The 26,853-nt window shown below is 56.7% G+C and overlaps 2 protein-coding genes across 4 annotated transcripts; both read left to right on the top strand.

Annotated features, from left to right (window-relative positions):
- Positions 1–650: 650 nt before the first annotated feature.
- MEN1 (menin 1) lies at positions 651–7,622 on the top strand. 2 transcript variants are annotated; one of them, XM_064287835.1, is made up of 10 exons: positions 651–795; positions 1,248–1,708; positions 2,620–2,828; positions 3,035–3,163; positions 3,477–3,517; positions 3,600–3,687; positions 4,474–4,610; positions 4,952–5,087; positions 6,087–6,251; positions 6,456–7,622. In XM_064287835.1, the coding sequence occupies exons 2-10, from the start codon at positions 1,264–1,266 to the stop codon at positions 6,936–6,938; spliced, it is 1,833 nt and encodes a 610-aa protein (XP_064143905.1). In that variant the 5' UTR covers positions 651–795; positions 1,248–1,263; the 3' UTR covers positions 6,939–7,622. The 2 variants fall into 2 exon arrangements, with proteins under 2 accessions (XP_064143905.1, XP_003419658.1); XM_003419610.4 differs by having other exon boundaries at positions 781–869.
- Positions 7,623–8,021: 399 nt separating this feature from the next.
- Positions 8,022–20,213, top strand: MAP4K2 (mitogen-activated protein kinase kinase kinase kinase 2). Of its 2 annotated transcripts, none has more exons than XM_064287836.1 (32): positions 8,022–8,132; positions 8,243–8,300; positions 8,518–8,608; positions 8,692–8,756; positions 9,038–9,093; positions 9,409–9,456; positions 9,549–9,591; positions 9,981–10,053; positions 10,131–10,262; positions 10,340–10,402; positions 10,749–10,830; positions 10,923–11,030; positions 11,408–11,486; positions 11,579–11,637; positions 12,228–12,271; positions 12,352–12,390; positions 12,476–12,509; positions 12,608–12,713; positions 12,795–12,883; positions 12,962–13,003; positions 13,080–13,164; positions 13,265–13,344; positions 13,425–13,485; positions 13,582–13,699; positions 17,802–17,860; positions 17,941–18,044; positions 18,126–18,303; positions 19,014–19,082; positions 19,206–19,292; positions 19,528–19,598; positions 19,710–19,765; positions 19,865–20,213. In XM_064287836.1, exons 1-32 carry the CDS (start codon positions 8,037–8,039, stop codon positions 19,950–19,952), a joined length of 2,463 nt encoding a protein of 820 aa, XP_064143906.1. In that variant the 5' UTR covers positions 8,022–8,036; the 3' UTR covers positions 19,953–20,213. The 2 variants fall into 2 exon arrangements, with proteins under 2 accessions (XP_064143906.1, XP_064143907.1); XM_064287837.1 differs by having other exon boundaries at positions 10,944–11,030.
- Positions 20,214–26,853: the final 6,640 nt, after the last annotated feature.

A 26,853-nucleotide genomic window follows, 5' to 3' on the forward strand; every position in this document is an offset into this window, starting at 1 on the left:
CCACTCGAAGGTCTAACCCAAACCCGACATGCTCAAAACCAAACTTCTGCACAAGTGGAGGGAGTATGGACAGTTTATCCATAATAAGTACAGAAGAGGCAGAGCATACAGGCACCTTGGAGCCATCCTTGATCCCCCTTCTCACACTCCACATCCAATCTGTGAGCAAATCCAGTCGGTTTTGTTTTGAGGCCTTAAAATGTTTTTAATATAAATGCTATCATATCACAATATTGTTCTACAGCTTTTTTCTCTCTCTCTCTTAACAATATGCTCTGGAGATCCATTTGAGAATGCACAGGCTCCTTGACTCTTTTTAGCTTTTACCCTCTAACAAATAACCACAGTGGTCGTTTAGATGTTCCTCTTTGCACGTGTGTTATATTTTCTCATGGGCAGAATTGGGGACGAATCCAACTAAAACGGCTGAACACATTTACACTCCAGCAGTGTTTGAGAGTGCACGTTCTCCTTACATCTTGCTAACACTTGATAACAATTTACAGAAGCTTGGTGGCCTCAGAAGCGTGCCTGATTGCCACCCGGACTACATCTCCCAGGATGCACCGCGCTCCTCTTCCTACCTGATTCCCCGTAAACTGGAATGACCAATCCCTGAGGACCTCAGGAAGGGGGCGCTGCCTCTATCCCTCACCTCCTCTGCGGCGCCCGGAGCAGAAGGACTACAACTCCCATAAGTCACTGAGGACTGGCCGGGCCGGCAACCATTTCAAGGCTCGGCACGGGCGAGAGCGGGTCCAGGACTTCACTTCCCGGCAAGCCGCGCGGCCCAAGGTGCGGGACTCCATTTCCCAGCAGGCTCCAGGCCGCGGGCGCCGCGGTGGCTTGTGTGGGATGTAAGCGCGGAGGTGGGCGCGGGGGACGGAGGCCAGGACTCTTCTCGGGGTCTGAGGGGGTTGGCTTGGGGGCGCCCTTCGGACGGACTCAAAGGGGTCGGGGAGCAGGGTTCAAGGGAGGGGGCGGGGCGGCTATTGGGAGCCCCGGCGGGGTCCTTGGGGCTCACCCCCATCGGGGCCGGGGTACCGGGGCTGTGGGGGACGAGGAGGCCCTACAGCCTCGGCTGAGGGGGCCTCGCCAGCAAAAAGCGGGAGCAGGTGCGCAGAGGGTGAAGGGGGCGGGGAAGCAGGGAACAGGTGTGTGTGCAGGGTAGGGGAGACCTCAGTCGAGCCTGGGAGGGGGCCTCCCGGCCGTGCCCACCTGAGCTCCTTCCCCGGGCTCGCCCGCAGGCCGCTGCCCGCCGCCATGGGCCTGAAGGCCGCTCAGAAGACGCTCTTTCCGCTGCGCTCCATCGACGACGTAGTGCGGCTCTTCGCTGCTGAGCTGGGCCGGGAGGAGCCAGACCTGGTGCTCCTGTCCTTGGTACTGGGCTTCGTGGAGCATTTTCTGGCTGTCAACCGGGTCATCCCCACCAACGTGCCTGAGCTCACCTTCCAGCCAAGCCCTGCGCCCGACCCCCCTGGCGGCCTCACCTACTTCCCCGTAGCTGACCTATCCATCATCGCTGCCCTGTATGCCCGCTTCACTGCCCAAATCCGCGGTGCCGTCGACCTGTCCCTCTACCCCCGGGAGGGGGGTGTCTCCAGCCGTGAGCTGGTGAAGAAGGTCTCCGATGTCATCTGGAACAGCCTCAGCCGTTCCTACTTCAAGGACCGGGCCCACATCCAGTCCCTCTTCAGCTTCATCACAGGTTGGAGCCCGGCCGGTGGCAAGGGGCGGGAATCCTGGCCCACCTCTTCCCAGCACTGTAGGGTTTACAGAGCCCTTTTGAGCCTGTAAACCTTGTGAGGTGGGGCAGGTGTTACTTCTCCCCCTCCCCCCGCCTTGCCTTTGCAGTTGAGGAAACTGAAGCCCAGAGAGGAAAGGGATGTGCCAAAATCACACAGTGAAAATGGCAGGACCGAAACTCTAAATCCAGTAACCCACCCTCTGCCCCCCTCAGCACCTCCCCTCCCTGCCATTGAGCAGCCACCGGAGTCTGCAGCCCAGACTGAGGCACACAGAACGCCAGCAGATTTGAGGGTGAAGAGACAAAATAAGGCTACATTTGAGAAAGTTAAATCCAATAATATGTATAAAAATGTTTAGAAGTGAACAGACCAGGGGCTTAACCTCAGGAAGCTTAGGGCTTGCAAAGTCAATTGGCCGTCAGGTCCTGGATTGCCATGTTCAGCAAGAGCCTAGCAGGAAAAGAGTGCAGATAAATTAGGAGCATCTGCCGTGGGGTGTGTGAGGAAAGTGTTGGTCAGAGTGTCCTGTTTGTGCCATCCCTATTATCATCTAAGAAGTGCAATACAATGAGAAAACCCTTAAGTAAACAGAAATATATAATACGGTTGTGGAAAAAGGGAAGGGACAAGGTCAAAGACTAGGTTGAGCTAGAGAAGATCCAGGAAGGTCTTTTGCTGGGAGGAGGGGTGGAAAGGAGGAGGGAGAAGCTTTGAACACATAGAGGGATGGGATGGAGGAATGATGGGCAGGAGTGGTTGAATTTGGGCATAGGCTTCATGGTGGGGTGGGAGAGAGCATGACCCAGCACTACCTGGCCTCCTTCTCCCCAAGTCAGAGAGGACTCAATTTCGTGACTTTTCCCTCCCACAGGCACCAAACTGGACAGCTCCGGTGTGGCCTTTGCTGTGGTGGGGGCCTGCCAGGCCCTGGGTCTCCGGGATGTCCACCTGGCCCTGTCTGAGGACCATGCCTGGGTTGTGTTTGGGCCTAACGGGGAGCAGACAGCTGAGGTCACCTGGCATGGCAAGGGCAACGAGGATCGCAGGGGCCAGACAGTCAACGCGGGTGTGGCCGAGCGGGTATCACATCCCCTCCCTTGCCCCATTCACACTGCTAGCCTGAGCCAGCCAAGAGACTCTGCTTTCTTGGGCCACCCTTCTTCCCGTCGCTTCCCTCATATGTCAGGAAGAGAAGGCAGGCGGGCCCCTTCCCTGGCTGTCATTCCCTGGAGCAGGCACAGGCTGGGTGGGCCATCATGAGACATCTTGTCTTATCCCCTCCCAAGAGCTGGCTGTACCTGAAAGGATCATACATGCGCTGTGACCGCAAGATGGAGGTGGCATTTATGGTGTGCGCCATCAACCCTTCCATTGATCTACACACTGACTCACTGGAGCTGCTGCAGCTGCAGCAGGTGAGGGCTGCCTCAGGGCCAGAGAGGGCTAGGCCAGGCTGCTGACTTGCTGTGGCACCCTGAGCAGGGACACTTTTCCCCCCTGAGCCACAACTTCCCCCTCTGTAAAATGGGTTAATAATCCCTGGCCTGGCCTTTCCCAGGCTCTTGCAAGGGTGGAATTGACATGTGAATGGGCTTTGACTCCAGTGAAGGACTGGTTCCTCAGTTCTGGCCCTTCCCACCTGGCAGGAGGTCCCTGCAGGTGCTGGACATCACCTCTGCCTGATGGGCTGAGAACCCCTGGCTCACACCTCTCTCCTTTGGCCCCTAGAAACTGCTGTGGCTGCTCTATGACCTGGGACACCTGGAAAGGTCAGCAATGGGAAGGGGCGAGGCTGGGCCTCAGAGGGCTGAGGGGTTAGGGGGCGGCCTGGGCTCAACAACATTCTCCTAGATACCCCATGGCACTGGGGAACCTGGCAGATCTGGAGGAACTGGAGCCTACTCCTGGCCGGCCGGACCCACTCACTCTCTACCATAAGGTGGGGCATCTCTGGAGGGTGCAGAGGGGAGGCCCCAAGCAGTGGCTGGGGCCCCCTTCTTCCTGGGAACTAGCGGGGGAGGGCAAGCAGGGCAGAACTTTGTGTGTTGGGGGCAGCACTCATATACTCCCCATTTTGTGAGTGTCTGCTGTGTGCCTCGCTCAGCACTGGTTACAGGGGGTGGAGACATGACCCCCTGCTCAGGTGGTCCTGGCTCTGGAAGGCGGGGGCTGCAGGAGGCTTTATCATCAGTGCGGTCCAGGATGTCCAAGAGATGGGATAGATAACCTTGTGTCCTGGGCTCCTCAGCCTGTGAGTGGCAGGGCCTGGTGTGGATACATCAGCCTTGCTTTTCCTGTGGTCTCTCAGGGTCCTCCCTAGAGTGTAACAGAGATCAAATGTGGTGGGAGCATTGAGGAAGAAGGGGTGGGGGCAGGAGGGATGGTGGTCTGGGCTTGGAAGGGTTCGTGTTCGTGTAGGACAGGTGTGTGGGAAAGCCTGGGAAGGGGACATGCCCAGAGCTGGGAGGGTGTGCTCCTCCCCCACCCTAGGCCTTGGTGGGAGTGAGCGGCCCACCCCCCACAGGCCAGCCCAGGTCTCAGCAACCACGTTCTAGACCCAGATGAAAAATACCTGATAGAGGGGCTGGCAGGCAGCGCAGGCGGGATCAGAGGTCGGGACTCTGGGATCTCCTGTTGCTCCCTCTGGGTGTGACCCGATGGGGCATGGGTGCCGCTGGAGCAGCTGAGGGCTGCTCCCCTGAGGCCCCACTGCCCACCCCCCCAGGGCATTGCCTCAGCCAAGACCTACTACCGGGATGAGCACATCTACCCCTATATGTATCTGGCTGGCTATCACTGTCGCAACCGCAATGTGCGTGAAGCTCTGCAGGCCTGGGCCGACACAGCCACTGTCATCCAGGAGTGAGGACCCCCACGAGGGCCCCCAGTCCTCCCTTCCTGCCCCACCTCATCCAAGAGTGAAGCCTGTCTCCCAAATTCCATCCAGTCCCTGGGCCTCCAAGGCCACCATTACCCGGGGGGAGGACCCCTGATAAGGGCCTTGGGCTTCCCCTGCCTTCGCCTGTCCTCCCCATCTCCAGCCCCCCTCAGCCGGCAGCGGGACTCCTCCCCTGGTCTGACCACCCCCACTCTCGGTCTGGGCTGACAGACAGTCCTCTAGGAGTGATGACCCCAACCACTCCCCTGGACCCTGGGGCTACTCACCATGGCCAACACCCCACAGTGCCCTACTGCTCTCGCAGCTACAACTACTGCCGTGAAGATGAGGAGATCTACAAGGAGTTCTTTGAAGTAGCCAATGACGTCATCCCCAACCTGCTGAAGGAGGCAGCCACCCTGCTGGAGGCAGGCGAGGAGCGGCCAGGGGAGCAGGCGCAGGTGAGTGGCCAGGCCAGCCATCAGAAGACACCTGATCTCCCAGTCCCAGGACATGCAGATGAGGAAAGCCGCCTTGGTTACGCTGTGGCTGAGGTCCTAGACCTGAGTGTGAGGAGGCTGAGGGTGTTTTGAGGGGCTCTTACCCTTTTTTTAGGGGGAAACCCTGGTGGCATTGTGATTAAGAGCCATGGCTGCTAACCAAAAGGTCAGCAGTTGGAATCCACCAGGTGCTCTTTAGAAACTCTATGGGGTAGTTCCACTCTGTCCTATAGAGTTGTTATAAGTTGAAATTGACTTGATGGCAGTGGATTTGGTGTTTTGGTTTACCGTGTAGCTTCAGATAAATGGGGTCGAGACCTACCCCTCTTATGGCCAGGGCCCCTCGTTCAGACTGGGGGTTCGTTGGATATCGGGGATGGTGCCCACTTCTCAGTCCCGGCTGTTGTCATTAAGTGCTGTCAACTCAGTTCCTACTCATAGCAACCCTGTGTACCACAGAAGGAAACACTGCCCGGTCCTGCGCCACCCTCGCAATCATTGTGCTTGAGCCCATTGTTGCAGCCACTGTGTCAGTCCATCTTGTTGAGGGTCTTCTTCTTTTTCACTGACCGTCTACTTTACCAAGCATGATATCCCTCTCAAGGGACTGATCTTCCCTGATAACATGTCCAAAGTACGTGAGAGGTAGTCTTGGCTAATGACCGGTTTTGCCAAGGAAACCCATTGCCAATTCTGAGTCGTGGTGACCCTATGTGTTACAGAGTAGAACTGCTCCTAGAATTTTCTTGACTATACTCTTTACAGAAGTCCTTCGCCAGGACTTTCTTCTAAGGCACTACTGGGTGGGTATGAACCACCAACCTTTCAGTTAGTAGTTGAGCGCAAACCGTTTGTGCCACCCAGGGGTTCTAAGAATGCTCTGCACCTGTGCTCACCTTTTCTGGAGCCAGGGCTCTCTGCCTAAGACTCCAACCTGTGCCCTCCCTTTATCTCACCCAGGGCACCCAGAGCCAGGGTTCTGCCCTCCAGGACCCTGAGTGCTTCGCCCACCTGCTGCGCTTCTACGATGGCATCTGCAAATGGGAGGAGGGCAGCCCCACGCCGGTGCTGCACGTCGGCTGGGCCACCTTCCTCGTGCAGTCCCTTGGCCGTTTTGAGGGACAGGTGAGGAGCCCTGCATTGGATGTTTTCAGGGGGGCTGGGGACAACAAGTGGTGCTGGAGGTCGCTAGGGAGTCAAAACTTTTATGGCCCATCCTCTGGGTACAGATGAGACTGAGACCCAAGACAGGATGGTGGCTGCTGGGGCCTGGAGTCCTGGACACTGGCCTGCAGCCCGCCCCTCAGCTTGCCCCGCCTCTTGGCCCAGGTGCGGCAGAAGGTGCGCATTGTGAGTCGGGAGGCTGAGGCAGCAGAGGCTGAGGAGCCCTGGGGCGAGGAGGCCCGGGAAGGCCGGCGACGCGGTCCGCGGCGGGAGTCCAAGCCTGAGGAGCCGCCGCCGCCCAAAAAGCTGGCGCTGGACAAGGGCCCAGGCGCTGGGCAGGGTGCGGTGCCAGGACCGCCCCGGAGGCCCCCAGCGACCAGCCCGGGTACTGCCCGTGGCCCTGAGGGAGGCAGCGCGGGCCCGGCACCTGTGCCTGCTGCGTCACCGCCACCGGAGGGCCCGGTGCTCACGTTTCAGAGCGAGAAAATGAAGGGCATGAAGGAGCTGCTGGTGGCCACCAAGATCAACTCGAGCGCCATCAAGCTGCAGCTCACAGCGCAATCGCAGGTGCAGATGAAGAAGCAGAAGGTATCCACGCCCAGCGATTACACACTGTCTTTCCTCAAGCGGCAGCGCAAGGGCCTCTGAACCACCAGGACTGCAGCCCGGATCCAGGCCCTCTCCCTCTGGGTCGAGGTGCCACCCCCACCCCAGGGGGCCTAGGCCCAAACCAGGCCCCACCTGTTCTTGACCCCAGGCTTCAGACTCTGACCCCATACTCCCAACTCTGTTGCCCCCAGCTCAGAACTGAGGGCTCTGCTTCCGCCCTTGGGATATAGGTCTGGTACCCCAGAATCCCAGCCTGCTGCTGGAAACACCACCTCAGGCCCCCACCACCAGCCCCTAGAAACTCAAGCCCCACCTCGGAAGCAAGGACTAACACTAGGCCCGTGGTGTAGCTCAGAGTGGATCCCAGCACCTGGGGTCCACCAGCCGGGGAACCAAGGACGCCTCTCAGTTCGATCTAGGAGCTCATTTCCGCACTTGAGCATTATATCCCTTGGGAGTCCAAGCCCCGGTCCATAAACATCTTGTCCCGCTTCCAGAACTTGGAAATCTAGTGTCTTCCCCTCCCTAGCGAACCGTCTGGGACCCGAAGCTCCGCCCCTTTCCTGACCAAACTGGCCCCGGGTCAGAGCACGAGCGCCCTTCGAGCCTCCCCGAATTCCAGCCCGTCTCGGGGGACCTCGGAGGAAATCTGCAGGGGTTGGGAGTGGGTGAGGGGAGCCTGATCTCTTCCTGTTTTGTACATAGATTTATTTTTCAGTTCCAAGAAAGAAATACATTTTGTAAAAAAAAAAAAAAAAAGGGTCTGTGTGTCCTCTGGGGAGTCGGGGACGGGCGGGCGGCCGGGTGTGGGACTCCCCGTTCTCCGCCCTCTGCTCCGGACGCGCCACCTGTAGAGCGCGGGGAGCCGCCGCTGCTGCCGCAGGACCTCGGCGCCCTGGGCTCCGCCCCCGGCCTCGGGACTTCCCCTGGCCGCCGGGGGCCGGCCCCACGGGCGCCACCTCCCGGCCGGGCGGCGGGGCATCCCCAGCTGGCCCCGCCCCCGGTGGCCGGGCCCCGCCCCCGGCCCCGAGCCCCGCCGCCTGCCCCGGCCGCCGCCCGCCCCGCCCCGCCCCGCGCAGCCCCGCGCCGGCTCCGCAGCTCGCGCCGCCCGCCCGCCGGCCCGCCCGGCGCCGGGCCATGGCGCTGCTGCGGGACGTGTCGCTGCAGGATCCGCGCGACCGCTTCGAGCTGCTGCAGCGCGTGGGGGCCGGGACCTATGGCGACGTCTACAAGGTGCGCCGGCGGCGGGCGGCGGGGAGGAGGGTGCGGGCTCGGCGCCCCGCCAGGGAGCCGGCCCCCAGCCCCGCCCCCCCTCACCCCGCTGCGCCCCTCCGCCCCTGCAGGCGCGCGACACGGCCACGTCCGAACTAGCCGCCGTGAAGATAGTCAAGCTAGATCCAGGTGAGGGCCCGGGGTCAAGGCCTCTGCGCGGCAGCGAGGGCAGCGCCGGGGCGCGGGTGAGGGGCTGAGGGTTGACACTCCGAGCCCCCCAGCAGGTGCTGTCGCCTGGCACCTGTCTGGCCCAGAGGGAGGCACTCTGTGTCCATTTTGCAGATGTGGGCACTGAGTCAGGGCAACCTCTCTGCTGCCCCATCCCATGATGCCCTGTGCTCCCCAGGGGACGACATCAGCTCCCTCCAGCAGGAAATCACCATCCTGCGTGAGTGCCGCCACCCCAATGTGGTGGCCTACATTGGCAGCTACCTCAGGTGAGGCTGCTCCCTCTTCACACCCCCCAGGCAGCCCACATGTGACCCTGCTATGTGCCCACCCCAGCTCTGTGTCCCCCCAGGAATGACCGTCTGTGGATCTGCATGGAGTTCTGTGGAGGGGGGTCCCTGCAGGAGATTTACCATGGTGAGGCCCAGGACTCCGAGACTCCAGTCCCAGAGGGCCACAACCTTCCCCCAGGCCCAGGATGGGGCAGCAGGAGAGAGCCCAGGCCGTGGACTTGGGCCCCTCGCCTCCCCTGACTTGCTGTGTGACCTTGAAAGAAATGCTGTCCCAGACTGTGCAGGGAGGAGATGTGGCCAACATTCCTTTGACCCAGCACTGCCTGCTTTCCCCTACACGGGGTGGTCTGGGAGGATTGGCATGTCCCCCAGCCCCCTTTCCAGCCCTTACCCCTTCCATTTCAGCCACCGGGCCCCTGGAGGAACGGCAGATTGCCTGTGTCTGCCGAGAGGCCTTGAAGGTAGCTGGGCCCACAGAGCATCCCCACCCCCTAGTCCCCAGGAGCTGTGGGCAGGGAGCCCAGCTGGCCAGTGTGTGTGTGTGGGGGGGGTGCTCCAAGCAGGGCTGGCCTGAGGGGCTGTGGGTCCTGGGGGGTAGGGGCCCCAGCCCTGTTGCAGGAAGCAGCCCATTTCCCTCTCAACTCAGTCACTTCCTGTTTGGGGAGAGGGGAGGAGGAAGCAGCTTGGGTGGGGGGCCCCAGTCCTAAGAGGAGGTTCAGGACAGGTGGGATGGTTTTAGAGTAGGCCTGCTCTCAGGGGCTCTTCTTTGTCCCCAGGGATTGCACCACTTGCATTCTCAGGGGAAGATCCACAGAGACATCAAGGTAGGGGTCTGGCCAAGGGCATTGTGGGAAGGAAGAGAAGGATCCTTCCTCTAGGGGCACCAGACAGGATTCTCTCTTCTCCATTCCCACAGGGAGCCAACCTTCTCCTCACCCTCCAGGGAGACGTCAAGCTGGGTCAGTACCTGGGGACGAAATCAGGGTGAGGGTTCTGTGAATGCTCCTGAAATCTTAGATCCCTAATTCAGGTCCCGGGTGTCCTTGGGCAAGCTGCTTTTCTGCCTTGTGCCTCAGTTTCCCCGCTTAGAACATGGAACAGTGTTCCATTCCTGCTATAAGTTGATTGAGGTTGGGTCTGTACAATATCTGATGCAGGACCAGGTGCTCGGTCAGGGTGAGGGCTGGTGACCCCTCCCAGGGGGAACGTGGTCTTACCTCGGGCCTGTGGCAGCTGTGGCTGGACCTGGACGGTCTGCTGTCTGAGCCCCACCAGGTGCATCCTGACCCTGCACCTTGGGTGTAGTGGAAGCCGGAGGGTGGATGGGAGTTGCCGTTTCTCCCTGCAGCTGACTTTGGGGTGTCAGGCGAGCTGACGGCATCTGTGGCTAAGAGGAGGTCTTTCATTGGGACTCCATACTGGTGAGGCTGTACCCTGGGTAGGGGGCGGGGGCCACAAATGGGGTACCCAGTCATCCCATCTGTGACCCTGCGTCTAGGATGGCCCCGGAGGTGGCGGCCGTGGAGCGCAAAGGTGGCTACAACGAGCTGTGTGACGTCTGGGCCCTGGGCATCACCGCTATTGAGCTGGGCGAGCTGCAGCCCCCACTCTTCCATCTGCATCCCATGAGGTCAGCCCCGCAAAAGCCCCTTGCCTACCCCTGGCCCTGCTGATGACCCTTGACTTCTGACCTCGCATCTTCCACAGGGCCCTGATGCTCATGTCCAAGAGCAGCTTCCAGCCGCCCAAGCTGAGAGACAAGACTCGATGGTGAGGGCCCCCTGCCCCCTCCTGGGACCCCCTTTTTAGCCAGGCCTCCTGGAGAGGAAGAGCCTTCTGCCAATTCCCAGGGTACACCGCGAGAGCCCTGCCCTCTCTGGCCTCCACAGACCACCAAGTGAGGACTTGGCGTGGGCAGGAAAGAAGACTGCCTGGTGATAACAGAGGGGTGGCTGTGTCGCAACAGCAGTTGTTGCTCAGGCAGGGGCCCTCGGCCTCAGGCTGGCTCCTTCCTGGGCGGGCCCTGCTTGCTCCTGCTGGTGGCTGGGACCGCTGGCAGGATGCCCTGCTTGAGGACTCACCTGGGTCTGGGGATGGGGTCTCTTGTGCCCACTAGGACTCAGAATTTCCACCACTTCCTCAAGTTGGCACTGACAAAGAACCCCAAGAAGAGGCCGACAGCAGAGCGGCTTCTGCAGGTGGGAGGCAAGGGGCAGGGCAGGGGGTCTTGCTGCTCAGAAGTGGGCCCCGAGACCAGCAGCCAACCTGATTGGCCCCCTCAACCCTCCAGCACCCATTCACAACCCAGCAGCTCCCTCGGGCCCTCCTCACTCAGCTGTTGGACAAGGCCAATGACCCCCACCTGGAAAGCCCCTCCCCTGAAGACTGTGACCTGGAGGTAGGTGAGGGGAACTGGGGAAATGGGTCTTGGCTGGCCTGGTTGGAAGGAGCCCAAGGTGACATAGGGCAAGGTCCCTTCAGCTTGTCTGTTCCAGCACAAGAACCCCTCTTCAGACAGTGGAACTCAGCCTGAGACCCTTTCCTCAGCCAGAGCTGGGTCTGACAGGTTCCTGCCTTTGGGCCTTGCCCTGCCCGTAACACCAGCTAAGGTGTCTTCTTGCTTTCTGTGTGATCTTTGGCAAGTGTCTTGATCTCTCTGTGCCTGTTTTCCCACCTCTAAAGTGAGGGTTGCATTTTACTTCATGTTCATCTGAGAGGGTTGTTGTGAGAACTTACTAGGCTGGCTACGTGGCCACTATTTCTGCTCTTTCTTAGACTTATGACATGTTTCCTGACACCATTCACTCCCGGGGGCAGCACGGGCCGGCTGAGAGGACCCCCTCGGAGATCCAGTGTGAGCCTGGGGGGTCGGGTGTGTGCGGGTTTGGTGGAGGGGGCCAACACTGAGACCCTGGCCCCTAACTCCTTTACCTTGGGCCCCCCCAGTTCACCAGGTGAAATTTGGTGCCCCCCGCAGGAAGGAAACAGACCCACTAAATGAGCCGGTGAGGGGTTGGAAGGGTGGCACGTAGGGGTGGGATGGGGTCAGGAACAGGGGGGCGGAGGCGAGGGGCTCCAAAGGAGGTGGGGCCTCTCGAATTGAGGGAGCTGTCCCAAGCAGGCCTGTCCCTCCTGGGTTCTGGGTGCTGAGGGTTCTTTCCTGCACCAACCCCTTCTGGACAGCCAGCTGGGAGGTGGCAAGATGACCATGCCTTTCTAAAAAGGGGATCTCTCATACCCTGAAGACCACCCCCCGCCCCCACACATTCAGCCACGTTTCTCTCTGCCTTATTGCTGCATCTTTGAGTCACTGTCTCTCACTCTTGGTATCTCTCTTTGCTCCCACAATCTCTTAATCTCTCTATCACTTGCTCTCTCACTGTCTCTGTGCCTCTTCATCGCTGTCTCTGTCTTTGTCTTTCGCAATCTCTTGGTCTCTGTCTCTTACTGTCTCACAGTCTCCTGCCCACTGTCGTTTCACTTTCCTTCTCTCTGTCTGTCTTCTCTCTCTCCCACAATCTTTTGATTGCTCTCTCACAGTGACTCTCTGTCTCTCTGCCCCTCCCCTGGCCTCTCTGCCTCGGTTTCCCCACAGTGGGAGGAGGAGTGGACATTGCTGGGAAAGGAGGAGCTGAGTGGGTAAGTGAGGGAGGGAAGGAGGCGGAGGCAGGGGAGGTTGGGGCGGCAGAGAAGGCTGACCTCTGACTCCTCCCACCCAGGAGCCTGCTGCAGTCCGTCCAGGAGGCCCTGGAGGAGAGGTGAGGGGCTAGATGGGGGAGGGGGCAGCCAGGCCTGGGCCCGTCACACCTCCTGCCTCATTTCTCTCGTGTTTGTCCCCTATAGGAGCCTGACCATCCGGCCAGCTTTGGAAGTCCAGGTGTAGAGAGAGGCAGAGATGGGCGAGGTGGGGTGCTTCAGGGAGTGCTGTTGGGGTCCCCCTGCTAACAGCCAGTCTGGCCCTGACCCTCCTGCCAGGCCCTGGACTCCCCAGACGAAGCCATGGGAACCATCAAGCGGGCCCCGTTTCTGGGGCCGTCCCCCACTGAGCCTCCAGCTGAGAACTCTTTATCCAGCCCTCCCGGTGAGCCCCAGACTGGGAATGCTGGGAGGCAGCTCCAGGGTGGCATCAGGGCTGGACATCACAGAGGTTCTGTGCCTGCAGGGACCCCAACCCTGGCTCCACCAGGCCCTGACAGCCCCCCACTGCTTCCCACCACCTGGGCCACCATGAAGCACCAGGCGGATCTTGAGGTGAGAAGTGCTGTGGGGGGCTGGGGGCTGGGGAGGCTGGGGCATCACCTCGGCCCTGATTCCCTCCCTCCCTCCCAGAGATCATCCTGCCACGGGCTCCCCCCGACCCCCAAAGTGCACGTAAGTACTTGCCCCACAGCCCACAGCCCTGCCCCTCTGCCCCCCATGCCCCTTTCCAGCTCTGGCCCCCCCACAGATGGGCGCCTGCTTCTCCAAGGTCTTCAATGGCTGCCCCCTCCGGATCCACGCAGCTGTCACCTGGATTCACCCTGTCACCCGGGGTAGGCCAGGGTCAGGGGGCCAGGGAAGAGGCAGGAGCCGGGACTCTCCTGGCTGGGGTGCGGTGTATGACTGATCTCTGACCCGTACCCAAACCTGCAGACCAGTTCCTGGTGGTGGGGGCTGAGGAAGGCATCTACACGCTCAACCTGCATGAACTGCATGAGGATACCCTGGAGAAGGTGAGGTGGCAGGCAGCCGCGAGGGCAGGTGGCTCGGGGGCTGGGTGCTGACCCCCATCCACCGACCTCTCTCCCTCCAGCTGATTTCACACCGCTGCTCCTGGCTCTACTGCGTGAACAACGTGCTGCTGTCACTGTCAGGTAGACATCGGGGCGGGAGGAGGCGGGCCTGCAGTACCCTGGCTCCACAGCGCCTGCCCACCAGCCCTCTCGAGCCTCCTCCCACCCTCCCTGCAGGAAAATCCACGCACATCTGGGCCCATGACCTCCCAGGCCTGTTTGAGCAGCGGCGGCTACAGCAGCAGGTCCCCCTGTCCATCCCTACCAACCGCCTCACCCAGCGCATCATCCCCAGGTCAGGGCCCCTGGGGGACTGGGGAGACAGAGGGCCAGAGCCGGAGTGGCACTGTGGCGTCATCTGTTCCTGGGACTGTTGTGATCTCAGACATGTGACATCATCTCTCTGAGCCTCAGTTTTCTCATCTGTCAGTGCAGTTGATAGCCTTCTTCCCCAACCCCTGAGGCTTGTTGGGAGGCAAAAAAGGAGATAGCGGATGTGAAGGTGCTTTGCAAACTGTAGGGGACCTGCAAACTGTAGAACGCCTACCGCGCTTCATAGGTTGAGGGGCTTAATCTGACGGTTGGCAAACATTTCCTGAGTACCTGTTATACGCCAGGCCTTCTGCTGGGCTCGGAGCTATAAGGAATCGAATGCATCCTTGTCTTCAAGAAAGAGGGTGAGGTAGACCCAAAACCAGACAGTTAAGAGCTGAACTGTGGCCGCTTAGGCAGTGGTGGCTCAGTGGTACGGTTCTCCTCTTCCATGTGGGAGACCCAGTTCTATTCCCCAGCCAGTGCACCTCTGCACAGCCTCCACCCATCTGTCTGTAGAGGCTTGTGTTGCTATGATGCTAGACAGGTTTCAGCAGAGTTTTCCGACTACGATAGACTAGGAACAAAGGCCTGGCGATCTACTTCCTAAAACCAGCCACTGAGAACCCTGTGGATCATAAAGGTGCAATCCACCGCTGACCACGGGGATCGTTCTGCTGTGCGTGAAGTCCCCATGAGTCAGGGCCCTACTTGATGGCAGCTAACAGCAATGCTGAGGCCATCTAGAGGGAGAGCTTGGGGGGAGGACTTCAGAGAGGTGGGCGAGTTCGTGGATTTTGAAAGTGCGTAAAGGTTTTCCCGGCAGACGAGTTAGGGAACAGCACTCCGGGCAGAGGGAACAGCAAGCACAGATGTGTGCAGGGCCCCTGGGGAGCTACAAGGCGTTTGGCTGAGGGAGGGGGAGGAGCAGTGGAGACGAAGCTGCACCAGGGCTGAGCCCTTCCGGTGGTGCCAGGTCGAGGATTAGGCTTTGTCCAGCTGACAGAGGGCACCGCGAGCATGGTAGAAGGATTACTTTGCGTGTCAGTCAGGATTCTTTCTGTGGCTGGTGATTCTGGTCACTGGCTAAGCTAAAAGGGGACTTAATGGCTCATGTAACTGGAAAGCCCACGAATAGGTTAGCTTCAGGCCCAGTTGGATCCAGGACTTAAATGGCACCCCTTGGCTCTCTTTTCCTCTTGTTAACTGTATTCTCAGGCAGGCTTCCTCCTCAAATGATGGCCACCTGCAGTTCCAGGCCAGTGTTCCGGTAGCAAATGGCCCAGTGAAACTGGAACTGCTCTTTCCAAGGAATTTCAACAAATATTCCAGGGTCGATTCTATTTGGTCTAGCTTAGGTCCGTGCCCATCCCTGAGCCAGTTACAGTGGCCAGCCAGTGAGGAGCTCTGGTGGCCAGGCCTGGGCCGTGTGCCCTCTCCTGGAGCCTGGGGAAAGGGGAAGGGGCTCATCAGCCCCACCCAGAGGGAGGAGATGCTGGACAGATAGAATAGGAGGCACCTGGTGAATGGTGGGAAGGGTGAGCTAGGGGGAGGTTGACAAGAAGTTATCTGGAAAGGAGTCCCATGTCCGTGTCGTGACCAGAGATGAGGGGATTAGGCTGAGGGATGGTGAGAACTGGATGGACTGGAGCAGTATTTAGGAAGTGGAATTGACAGGATTTGGTGGCTGATTGGAGCAAGGGGGAGGGAAGGAGGGAAGGATCAGGGACCTCCAGAGAAGCAGCTCAGCTTCGCAGTGTTTTATGAGGTGCTGGAGGCAGTCCAAGGTCCCTCGCTTAGTCATTCAGCAGATATCTCCTGAGCCCCTAGTACATGCCAGGCACTGTTCGGGGTGGGTATATCCATGAGCTAAAGAGCCCAATATCCCCGCTACCTTCTCCTGACTTCCTCATGGCAAGACACACAACACGGTCGACACAAAACAGGAGTAAATTCTGTGGCGATGCCCAGAGAGGGAATGCTATGGAAGGCAGAGAAGCAGGGAGAGGGGAGGGCTTGGAGGGCTGTAGTTTTAAACAGGGTGCTCAGGGAGGTCTGTTTGAGCAAAGACTTGAAGCAGGTGAGAGAACAAGCCCTGTGGATCTCTGGGGGAGGGCATCTGGGCAGAGGGGCCGCCCAGTGCAAAGGCCCTGAGGCAGGAGCACACCTGGCCTGTTGGAGGAACATCATAGAGCCAGCTTGGCCAGAACAGAAGGACTGAAGGGAGATGTGGCCTTGTGGCTGCCCTGTGGTCTTTGGTTGTGACTTTGTGATCTGAGGGCCACCTCACGGTGTTTAGCAGAGGAGTGACGTGAGCTGTCTTAGGTTTTAACAAGATCACTTTAGCTGGAGAATATACTGAGGGGTGAGGGTGAAAGTAGGGGAACCCGTAGGAGGCTATTGCGGTGAACCTGGTGGGAGGGGGTGGGGGCTCAGCCAGGGTAGCCAAGGAGGAGGTGAAAGTGGTCAGATGCTGGACCTAATTTGGAAGACAGCCAACAGGATTTCCTGACAGATGGGTGGTGGATGGAAGAGGATGGGGAGTCAAGGATGACTCCAAGGTTTTGGCCCAGGCTGCAGGAAGGATGGAGCTGTCATCAGCTGAGGGTGGAGCAGGTGTCAGCAGGGCGGGGGCGGGGGGGTGGTGAGAATCTGGTGTGGTCACATTGAGCACCGATTAGTACGAGGGAAGCTGTCCCCTGGTCGCTGGCTGGGTGGGGCTGGAGTTCTGAGACCAGGCCTGAGTTGTGGGCTTAGAAGTTGTCAAGGCCAGGTGGGTGGTGATGGAAGCTGGTGGACCAGGCCATGAGGACGGGGAAGCTAGGCCAGAGACTGCCCCAGCTAGGAGACATTGAGGGCATGCCTGCCCTGGGCCCTGGGGTGCGCTCCCTCCAGGGCTGTAGTTGCAGCCTGTGACCGGGGCTTCATGAGCTCAGTCCCCCAGCGAGCCCTGCTTTGGCCCAGGACCTGCAGGAGATGGCCCACCAGAGCCACAGTGAGCCCCAGGTGGCTTTGGGCGTGTGTTTGGAAAATTAGAGTTGTGGCATCCGCCACTTTGGACATTAGGAATGGAGACTCTGAATTGTTGGGAGAAAAAACAAACACCGAGAACTGTGCCTCTGATTCATTTGCAGGCCGTTTGGGGAAAACAGTGGGAGGAGCGTGGGGAGAGCCGAGGGCGGATGGACAGCCAGAGGCAGACTCCTCAGCGGGGCCTGGTGGAGGCAGCAGGCAGGGCTCCAGACATGGAGCCCCACTCCCCAAAGGAAGAGACAGGCTCACAGGGCCTCCTGGGAACTTGGGGAATACCAGTAGCCAAGGCAGGGATCCTGCTGGTGACCACCCCTTGCCATTTCCTCCGGGCCACTGGGCCCACGTGACCTCAGCTGCAGCCAAGGCAACAGATGGCAGGTTGCTTGCCATCTTCTTGCAAGTCATTTGACCTCCTTGGGCCACTTCACCCATCTGTGAAATGGGGCGAGTGGAGGGGGGATGGGGCCATGAGCACTCTCTGTAGCCTGCAGAGCGGAGCCTATGTATGTCCTGGCCCCTCCACGCTCTCCCTCATGCCTTCATTTCTTCACTTATACCCTGCTTTCATCTACACAGGATTTCCAGACTCAGAATAGATGGAGAGGTCTAGTCAGGGATGGTATAAGCTTGCCCTTTTTGAGTGCCCACAGGGTACTGGGCGCTGCTGAGCCCTCCCCTGTATGAGCTCATTCAGTCCTCACAGCAATCCTATCAGGTGGGCACTACTGTTATCCCATTTTACAGATGAGGAAACTGAGGCATGGAGAAGCTAAGTAACTTGACCAAAGTCCCACAGAGTTAGTGGTCATTCTGTAATTGAGACCTTTGGACTCTGGAGGTGCTCCAGGCTGTAGTGGTGGATGCTGGAGCCATGAGACTGCCTTCAGATCCCATTCACTTCACCAGCTGTGTTACCTGGGCAGGTCACTTTACCTCTCTGGGCCTCAGTCTCTCTCACCTGTGAGGCAGGGACGATAGAACCCACCCCATGGGGCTTTGCAGGCCTCACCCACAGATGGCGCCGTGACACATGTCCCGTTGTCCCTCTGCAGACGCTTTGCCCTGTCCACCAAGATCCCTGACACCAAAGGCTGCCTGCAATGTCGCGTGGGTAAGAGCTGGGCCAGGTGGGCTGGGGGAGGGAAGTGGGGTGCAGGCCAGCACGGCGCCCACTGCCCTCTTCCTTTGCAGTGCGGAACCCCTACACAGGCAGCACCTTCCTACTGGCTGCCCTGCCCGCCAGTCTGCTCCTGCTGCAGTGGTACGAGCCACTGCAGAAGTTCCTGCTGCTGAAGGTGCGGGGTGGGCGGCTGTGAGGGACCCGGGGAGCACCAGGCAGGGGCAGCCGGGGCCTGAGCACCCTTGTTGCTCCCCAGAACTTCTCCAGCCCCCTGCCCAGCCCAGCAGGGATGCTGGAGCCCCTGGTGCTGGACGGGAAGGAGTTGCCACAGGTGTGTGTGGGGGCTGAGAGCCCTGAGGGGCCTGGCTGCCGTGTCCTGTTCCACATCCTGCCCCTGGAGGCTGGCCTGATGCCTGACATCCTCATCCCGCCTGGTGAGCAGGAGCCCAGGCTGCTGTGTGCGTGTGTGCGTGCATGTGTGAGAGAGAGAGCTAGCTAGCAGACTCTCAAAGCAGGTCCCCCCAGCCTAGGGCTCCAGGGATACCCTGGGGCTGACAGCAGCCGAGTGGGGCCCACCTCAATGAGCCTGGGCTGAGCTTCCACAAAAGATGCCATGGAACCAAAGGGCTCGGCAGCTAAGGACGAGTTGAGCAGCACCGCTCTGGGTTGTTGTGGAGGGGCTGCATAGACAGAGGCCCCCATTGCAAGCGAGGAGACAGGATACTGGGTGCTGGGATAGTCGGGGGCACAGCAAGCATGGTGGGTAGTAGGTACCAGGGGCAAGGCAGACAGGTTGGCTGGGGCTGCACACGCAGGCTTTTACCCTCAGTCCTCACGAAGGCCCTGCAGGGTGGCCGTTGTCTCTGCTGTGCTGCAGACAGGGACCCTTGGGTCCCTGTGCAGAGAGGTGAGGCGACTTGCGCGAGGTCATGCTGTGACTGAAGCAGGAAGCCTGGTTCACCTTACCCAGCAGCCCCGGGCCCTGACTCCCCCTCTTGCCTCAGTTTCTGCAACTGCTTCCTGAGACTAGGTATCTGAGCCCACGGGGCCGTTGTAAGGCTGGCTATTGCATGTCCCCGTGTTCTCTTGGGGGCCAAAGGTGGTTGGTGGCTTAGCCAAGCTGTGTCCCCTTTTCTGCTTGCAGAGGGGATCCCAGGCTCGGCCCAGCAGGTGATCCAAGTGGACAGGGACACAGTCCTGGTCAGTTTTGAACGTGAGTGCTCATGAGGTCAGGGCTGGGGCCAGTAGAGCATTGCGGGGTGGGAAGCCGTGTGGGTTGGCCTCCCTAGAAGGGAGTCCCCCATCCATTCTGGCCCACTGCCCTCTCCCTGTGCAGGCTGCGTGAGGATTGTCAACTTGCAGGGTGAGCCCACAGCCACACTGGCACCTGAGCTGACCTTTGACTTCCCCATTGAGACTGTGGGTGAGTGAATCAGAGGTGGGGGTGGGATTGTCTCCAGCCCAGAGCACATGGTGTGGCCCTGGGGCCTTGGGCTGGCAACTGGACCAGGAGGCAGGTCCCCCAGCTCCTCCTGAGAGCCTCCCGGTCACCCACAGTCAGTGAGGGCCTCTGTGGCCCAGATTTGGGCCCGGGGTGTGGCTGAGAGACTGACCCCCCAGGGCAGGATGTAGGGCTGACAGTGGCCCTACCCCTCCAGTGTGTCTGCAGGACAGTGTGCTGGCCTTCTGGAGCCATGGGATGCAAGGTCGCAGCGTGGACACCAACGAGGTGAGTGGGTTGAGGGGCCCGGCTGCCCATCCACCCAGCTGCTCCCCCGACTGTCCCCACCTCCTAGGAGAGGACCCGCCAGGGTGGCCTCAGTGTCCCTTTTCTTCCCAGGTGACCCAGGAGATCACAGATGAGACGAGGATCTTCCGAGTGCTTGGAGCCCATAGGTAGGACATAGAGGCCCAGCCTCCCCTGAGGCCAGAGAGGAGATGGTCATGGCCGAGGGGTCCCCTGCCTGCTCACCTCTGGTCCTCTCTCCCCTCCAGAGACATCATCCTCGAGAGCATCCCCACTGACAACCCAGATGCTCACAGCAACCTCTACATTCTCACGGGCCATCAGAGCAGCTACTGAGCGGCCCCAGGCCTCAGCTGCAAGACCCGAAGGCCAGGGGCCTCCCAGCGTGGAGCAGCCCGGGCCTCCGGCTCTGCTGGGTGAAAGGGCAGAAGAATCCTGAGAGTCATTTTGGGGCCTGGGAGAGGGGAGCCCACCCCACACCTCTGCAATAACTGGACCTGACAAAGCTGCTGTCACAGCCCCGCTCCCAGGCAGCTTGGTCCCCAGTGGCCCAAGGCAGCAGTCTGGGACAAGACAGGCCGGGCCTGGGCGATCCATTCCATTTTGTTCCACATTCCCTTTCCACTCTTTCTGCCAAGAGCCTACCCCTACATGCTGTTCCAGGGAACAAGTATTTAAAAGAGAAAACTATATTGGTATTAAAACTGGTTTGATTTTGCTCCACTGGTCCCTGTCGGGGGTGGGGGCTGAGCCATGCCTCATGCCTCATCTTCCCACACCCTCCCTCCTGTCTGTGGGTCCCAGGGCTGTGGGTGCGTGCCTGTGTCTCCTGAGTTCGGAAGCCAGGCAGCAGCGAGGAGCAGCCGGGGCCCCAGCAGGCATCTCAGGGCCAGGTGCTCTGGTGCGCCCCAGTCAGGATCTAGCCCCGGCTCTGCAGCTGAGGCCCCTTTGTGGCTTGGACCCCAAGGGGTGATGTGGATGGATGAAGCTGGTATAGAGGCTTAGGAAGGCCTTGAACAAATGGGTTTTCATCCAGGGCACCCCCTGCCCCAGATAGGACTGCACCAGGTCACCTGTGGGTGGGCCAAGGGAGGCTATTGGCCTTGAGAGACAACCCTGCAGTGACCACTAAGTGGGGTTGCTGTTCCAGTCCTGGGGCTGGCTTCTGTCCGCTGCCCAGGCATGTGTCAGGCCAGGGACAGCTAAAAACGGGCATGATCATTGGGTCTGACCTCGGGAAAATTAGCCTATGTCCATTTAACAGATATTCCCCAGGGCCCTCAGTGCCAGGCCCTGGGGTCGTCACCAAGATGTGGGCCAGCCCCTGGTGAGGAGACCCCACCAGCTCCTGAGCCTACATCTGGAGGGCATGTCTGCCCATGGCTGACCTTGTGCTTACATTGTCATTGTCCCACGGCTCCCTTTCAGGAGGCTCCATACCCCCAGGGCCAGGGTGCCCCTCACCCCAGCACTTACCAGGTTGTTCTTAACTAGAGCCAGGGATCAAGCCAAGGGTCAGGTGAAGCCAAGGAGGCAGGATAGAGGCTGACCTTGACAGAGGTTGGGGACACAGGCAGGACCAGGGCTGTGAGGTGCAGGAAGGCCCTGGCCTATCACCCTCCTGCTAGCCAAGGCCAGCATCTGAATGACTTCTTCACACCTGGCAGCCCCTCAGGAAAGATTTGCTGAATGACTGAAAGGATGAGTGGGTGGGTGGTGGGGACATGGCAGCTCATGTGAAGAGACTTGGTGGCACCATGGTTGTCACATTATCCCCTTGGCCACCCTTCAACAGAGCCCCAACTGGTGTGACTTAAGTCTGGGAGGGCTTCTTGGCTGAGATGGGGAGCCAGACCAGGGGAGGGGCCGCATCTCCTGTGTGCCAGTCATCCATGTTCCCCAAGAGGCCCGAAGAAGAGTGAGAGGCCCCTTCCAAGTCCTGAAGGTTTGCGCCTACCTGGAAGGAATTTGATGGGCCGAACAGTGGGGTGACAGGGGTACAAAGTGAATTCCTAACTCCCAGGTTTCCAGGAAGTGGTGCAGGATTAAGTTGTGGAGTTCAGGGACAGAGCCCCACTCGGCAGAGACCCTGGTCACAGGTATCCTGGGGACTGCATCCACAGAGCAGCAGGCAGCACACAACGCCACCTTGTGGCAGGTCGTCCCAGCCCTCAGACACCCCCATCCTGAAATACCACATTCAGAGTCTGAAGAGGATAGGGGTCTCAGGGTGGAATATGCCAAAGGAGGGGGACATGCGAAAAGCAAGCGCCCGATAAAATGTTTGTTTCCAGCAAAGACAGGTAAGGAGCGAAAGAAGGGCCAAGAATACTAACATTGTTTCTGTTTTGTGTATTTTTTTTAATAAGTAGTGTTTGCCCAGCATACAATTTCTTTTCTAATACAAAAGAGGTACAAGGAAACTGGTGAAGGCTGTCTGTTTTCACCACCCTCAAAGGAGATACAATGAGAGTCTCCTTCTCACCCCCGTCCCCAGCACCCCTCCCAGACACTCGGAAGCCCTTCTAAGGTATGTATGCATGTTTGAGCAATCTGGTATGTTTCATGCCTACCTTTCCCCGTTGGGTACATATGGTAACATAGTCCACACACTGTTCTGTCCTCGCCGGCCCTTTTCATATTTGCCCTGGAGATCTATCATCAGCACTTCCCCCCTGGATTTTTTTCAGGAGCTACAGCGTGTTCCATTGTATGGGTTTCCCAATTAATATTAACTTTAAGTAGATCCCTATAGATGGAAATGGTTGTTTCCAGTATTTTTTTGATATGACCAAAGACGCTGCCTTAAAGATTCCTATGCCAGCGTCACTCTGTACATATTCCGGTGTTTCTGCAGGAGACATCCTGAAGTGTCATTGCTGGGTCCTAGGAGGCTGCGTTTGTCACCGTGATAGTTGGTGTCAAGTTGCCTCCGGGGGGGGGGGGAGCTTCGGGGATGAGTCCCATCAGCATTCCTGTGGGAAAGCAGGAGGCGCAGGGCACCCGAGATCCCCAGGACGTTTGGGTAATTTGCCCGTTAAACACAGCCTTCCAGGTGTGAGGGCCAAGGGAGCGTGACACTCAGAACGTGCTCTTCTGGACATCGAAGGGCTTGCTGTGTTCGCTGTAGCATGTCCAGCACCTGGTCACCACCTGGGACCCATAACCCACTGCTGTAGAGTCGATTTCCGCTCCTAGTGACCCTATTGAGTAGAGTGGAACTCATAGGGTTTCCAAGGCTGTAATCTTTAAGGAAGCAAACCATCACATCTTTCTCCCTTAGATTAGAGCGGCTCATAGGTTCAAACTGCCAACATTTGGGTTAGCAGCCGAGCACTTAACCACTGTGCCACCAGAGCTCCTTTTTTCAGGACCCAGTTGGCTTTCCCTGTGAAGGAGTAAACACGATGTAGTGCTGAAGAGGAAGCCTGGAGTAAGGCCCCTGGACTTCGGCAGCCACCCCATCTTGCTGAGCTTTGTTCTCCCCAGGTATACCGTATCCTAAGATCTCTAAGATCCCAAGATCCCTGGGTGGCACACGCAGTTTATGCTTGACTGAGGAACCCTGGTGGCACGACGGTTAGGTGCAACCGGAAGGTCTTCAGTTCAAACCCACCAGCTGCTCTGCTGGAGAAAACACCTGGCAGTCTTTTCCCATAAACAGTAGTGCCTAGGAAACCCTCTAGGGCACTTCTACTCTGTTACACATGGTCATTAAGGGTCAGAATTGACTTGACCGCACACAACACTAACCTGGAGGTTGGTGGTTCAAACTCACCCATTGGCGCTGTGGAAGAAAGGCCTGGCAATCTGCTTCCATAAAGATTACAGCCAAGAAAGCCCTATAGAGCAGTTCTACTTTGTAATGCGTGGGTTCCCCATAAGTCAGAAGTGACTTGACAGCAACAGGTTTGGTTTTGTTTGTTTGCTTTTTAATATATTGTAAACCTACCTGCAGGGCTGTTGAGGGGACTGGAAATAATATACATAATGCAACAACAGGGATGAATCCTACATATGTAACAATGAATTAAAACAGCAAATCTCATAAAACTGCACACGGTATGAGAGCACCTTATACAGGGCAAAAGCAAGCAAAACCAACCATGTATTGTTTGATGCTACAAGCGCAACTCGATTCAAAAACCAAGGGAAGGAAAGCACAAATTCCAGACGGTGGTCCCTCCAAGGGGGCTTGGTACTCAGCTTGGGTGGTAGCTTCACGGGTACCCAATTTACAACTCAGTTCCTAACTTACATAGGTGCATCCTTTTGTGGGTAACAAATATTGTGTAAAAAAATGTAATAAAATATTCAAAAATAATTACTCAGTGAAACCCTTCAATGGCTAAAAACCAAAACAACCTAAGACAATCCTTTCCTAGATGATGACTTAAGTGGAGAGAAATCATACCTGTGTTCTTTCCCAAACTGTGAACAGAATCCTCTCTCTGTAGTTGCCTTCTTCTATTATTTTTTAATAAGCAGCTTTATCAAGGTATAACTGACATACAATAAAATGTACTATTTGATGAGTTTTGATGTAGGTATACACTCATGAAACCATTGCCACAGTCAAGATAATGAACATTTCCATCATCACTTTCGAAGGTCCCCTCGTGCCCTTTGGCAGTCACTTCCTCCTACCCCTCCTGGCCACCCCATCTTCTGTCACTGCACGTTCATTTGCATTTTCCAGCATTTGTATCAATGGAATCATAGTGCATGTATTCTTTTTGTTTGGCCTCTTTCACTTAGCATAATTATTTTGAGATTTATCCGTGTTATTGCAAGTATCAATAGTTCACTCCTTCTTATTGTCAAGTAGTATTCCGTTGCATGGATGTCTCACAGTTGCATGGATGTCTCACAGTTGGCTGATAGGCATTTGGATTGCTGCCAGTTTTGTACTACTAGAAATGAGGCTGCTGTGAACACGCATAAAGTCTTTTGCGGCTATATATACTTTCATTTCTCTTGGGAAAATACTTTGGAGAGGAATGGCTGGGTCATATGGTAGGTGGTAACCTTTTAAGAAACTTCCAAACTGCTTTCCAAGGTGGTTGTACCACTTTACATTCCGCCCCACAGCGTAGGAGAGTTCGTTACGCCACACCTTGGCTGACATTTCATACCCAGTAAACCCAGTGCCGTCTTAATTCTAACCATTCAAATGGGTGTGTAGTGGTGCTGTAGAGTGGTTTTTTTTAATATATATTTTATTTTTGTTGTTGAGAATATACACATCAGAACGTATACCAACTCGACAGTTTCTACATGTACAATTCAGTGACATTGATTGCATGCTTGGAGTTGTGCAACCGTTCTCACCCTCCTTTTCTGAGTTGTTCCTCCTCTATTAACATAAACCTCCTGCCCCTAAATTTCCTATCTGATATTTTGATCTGTTGCATAGTGTTTTTCATTTGAATTTCCCTAATGACTAATGATATTGAGAATCTTTTCATGTACTTATTTACCATCCTTTGGTGAGGTTTCTGTTCGAATCTTTTGCCCCTTTTAAAAGATAGGGTTGTTTGTTCTCTTACTGAGTTTTGAGAGTCCTTTATGTATTCTAGATACAAGTCCTTTATCAGATACGTGATTTGCACACATCTATTGCTCTGTTTTTCTAATTTGTACCTAAGTCACAAATTCTACTACCCATCCCCCCCCCCCCCCCCGGTTCAGATTGGAAGCTATAAATAAACATGGTTTTCCAGAAAAGAAAAATTATGGGAAGTATGTGGGTCCTGGTGGTGCAGTGGTTAAGAGCTTGGCTGCTAATCAAAAGGTCTGCAGTTTGAATCTACCAGCTGCTCCTTGAAAACCCTACGGGGCGGTTCTACTCTGTCCTGTAGGGTCACTGTGAGTTAGAATCAACTTGAGGACAACAGGTTTGGTCTGTTTTTGGATGTGGGTTCTCATTCCATGGTGGATATCATTACTCCTAATTGGGATATGGGATCACATGCAGGGCTCTCCAAAAGTTGGACAGGGGATTCACTCCTTACAGGCTTGGCCAGCTGTATCTTGCCCAGGGCCTGGGGGTTCTGAGCTATCAAGTATAGAGTTAAGACACAGAAAATGCCAGGGATTAGGAGGAAAAGCCTGAAACTTCTCACCCTTGTATAAAGCCAGGGAGCATCTATGTCTGAAATCTGTGTGCAGCTCTGGCCCCTGCAGCTCAGCAGATACCACGTTAAAATCAACTGTGTTCTCCGATCTCATGGAATCTGCACAGTACCCTGCAGGGCAATGCCATCGTCTATATTCTGCAGAAGTAACTGAGGTACGGAGAGATGAAATGACTCCCCTAGTTGCCAGCTGATGGATATCTGAGGCTGACTCCCAACTTGCCTCAAAACTGGGAAGCACTTGCTCAACACTCCTTAATCAGAAAGTGGCACAGTTTGGATTCAAATCCTCTTCCGTCCAACTCAGGAGTCTCAGGCAAATAGAAACTATATGACTGTGTAATCTTGGGCTAGTCTCTTAAAGCTCTCTGTGCCTCAGTTTTCTCATCTGTAGAGATAATACTCATCTCATTCAACAGAATGCTTTCCAAAAAAGAAATTCACAGTAGGTGCTAATATTTACATATTTTGCCATTTTGATGGTTATATATGGAGATTCCTGTATCATTTTAATTGGCATTTTCTTAGGGAGACTGTGCACCTTTCATGCTTCTTGGCCATTTGGATTAGCTCTGGGAACTTGTCTGTTCATATTCTTTGCTCATTTTTCTATTGTTTTTGTCTTTTTTGCTAATTAAAGAATTGTTTATTATAGACATTAGCCCTTTATCTGCCATATATGTGCCAAATAGCTTTACTGACCTATCATTTCTGTTCTCTTTTATCACAGGAAATTTTTTTGTAATCAAGCATACCTTTTATGAATAGTTTGAGTTTCCTGTCTTCCTAAATTCTCTCAACCCCTAGATTACCCTATTGTCTCCTAAATTGTAATCTGAATGTTTATTTATATTTAAGACTCTGTACCATCTAAGGGGAAACCCTGGTGGCGTAGTGGTTAAGTGCTACAGCTGCTAACCAAAGGGTCCACCAGGTGCTCCTTGGAAACTCTATGGGGCAGTTCTGCTCTGGCCTATAGGGTCGCTATGAGTCAGAATCGACTCGATGGCACTAGGTTTGGTTGGTTTTGGTACCATCTAAGGAGTCTTGGTGGCACAGCTCGGCTGCTACACCAGCTGGTCCTTGGAAACCCTATGGGG

The sequence above is a fragment of the Loxodonta africana genome, chromosome 7 (assembly GCF_030014295.1).
Source record: "Loxodonta africana isolate mLoxAfr1 chromosome 7, mLoxAfr1.hap2, whole genome shotgun sequence".
Taxonomy (NCBI): domain Eukaryota; kingdom Metazoa; phylum Chordata; class Mammalia; order Proboscidea; family Elephantidae; genus Loxodonta; species Loxodonta africana.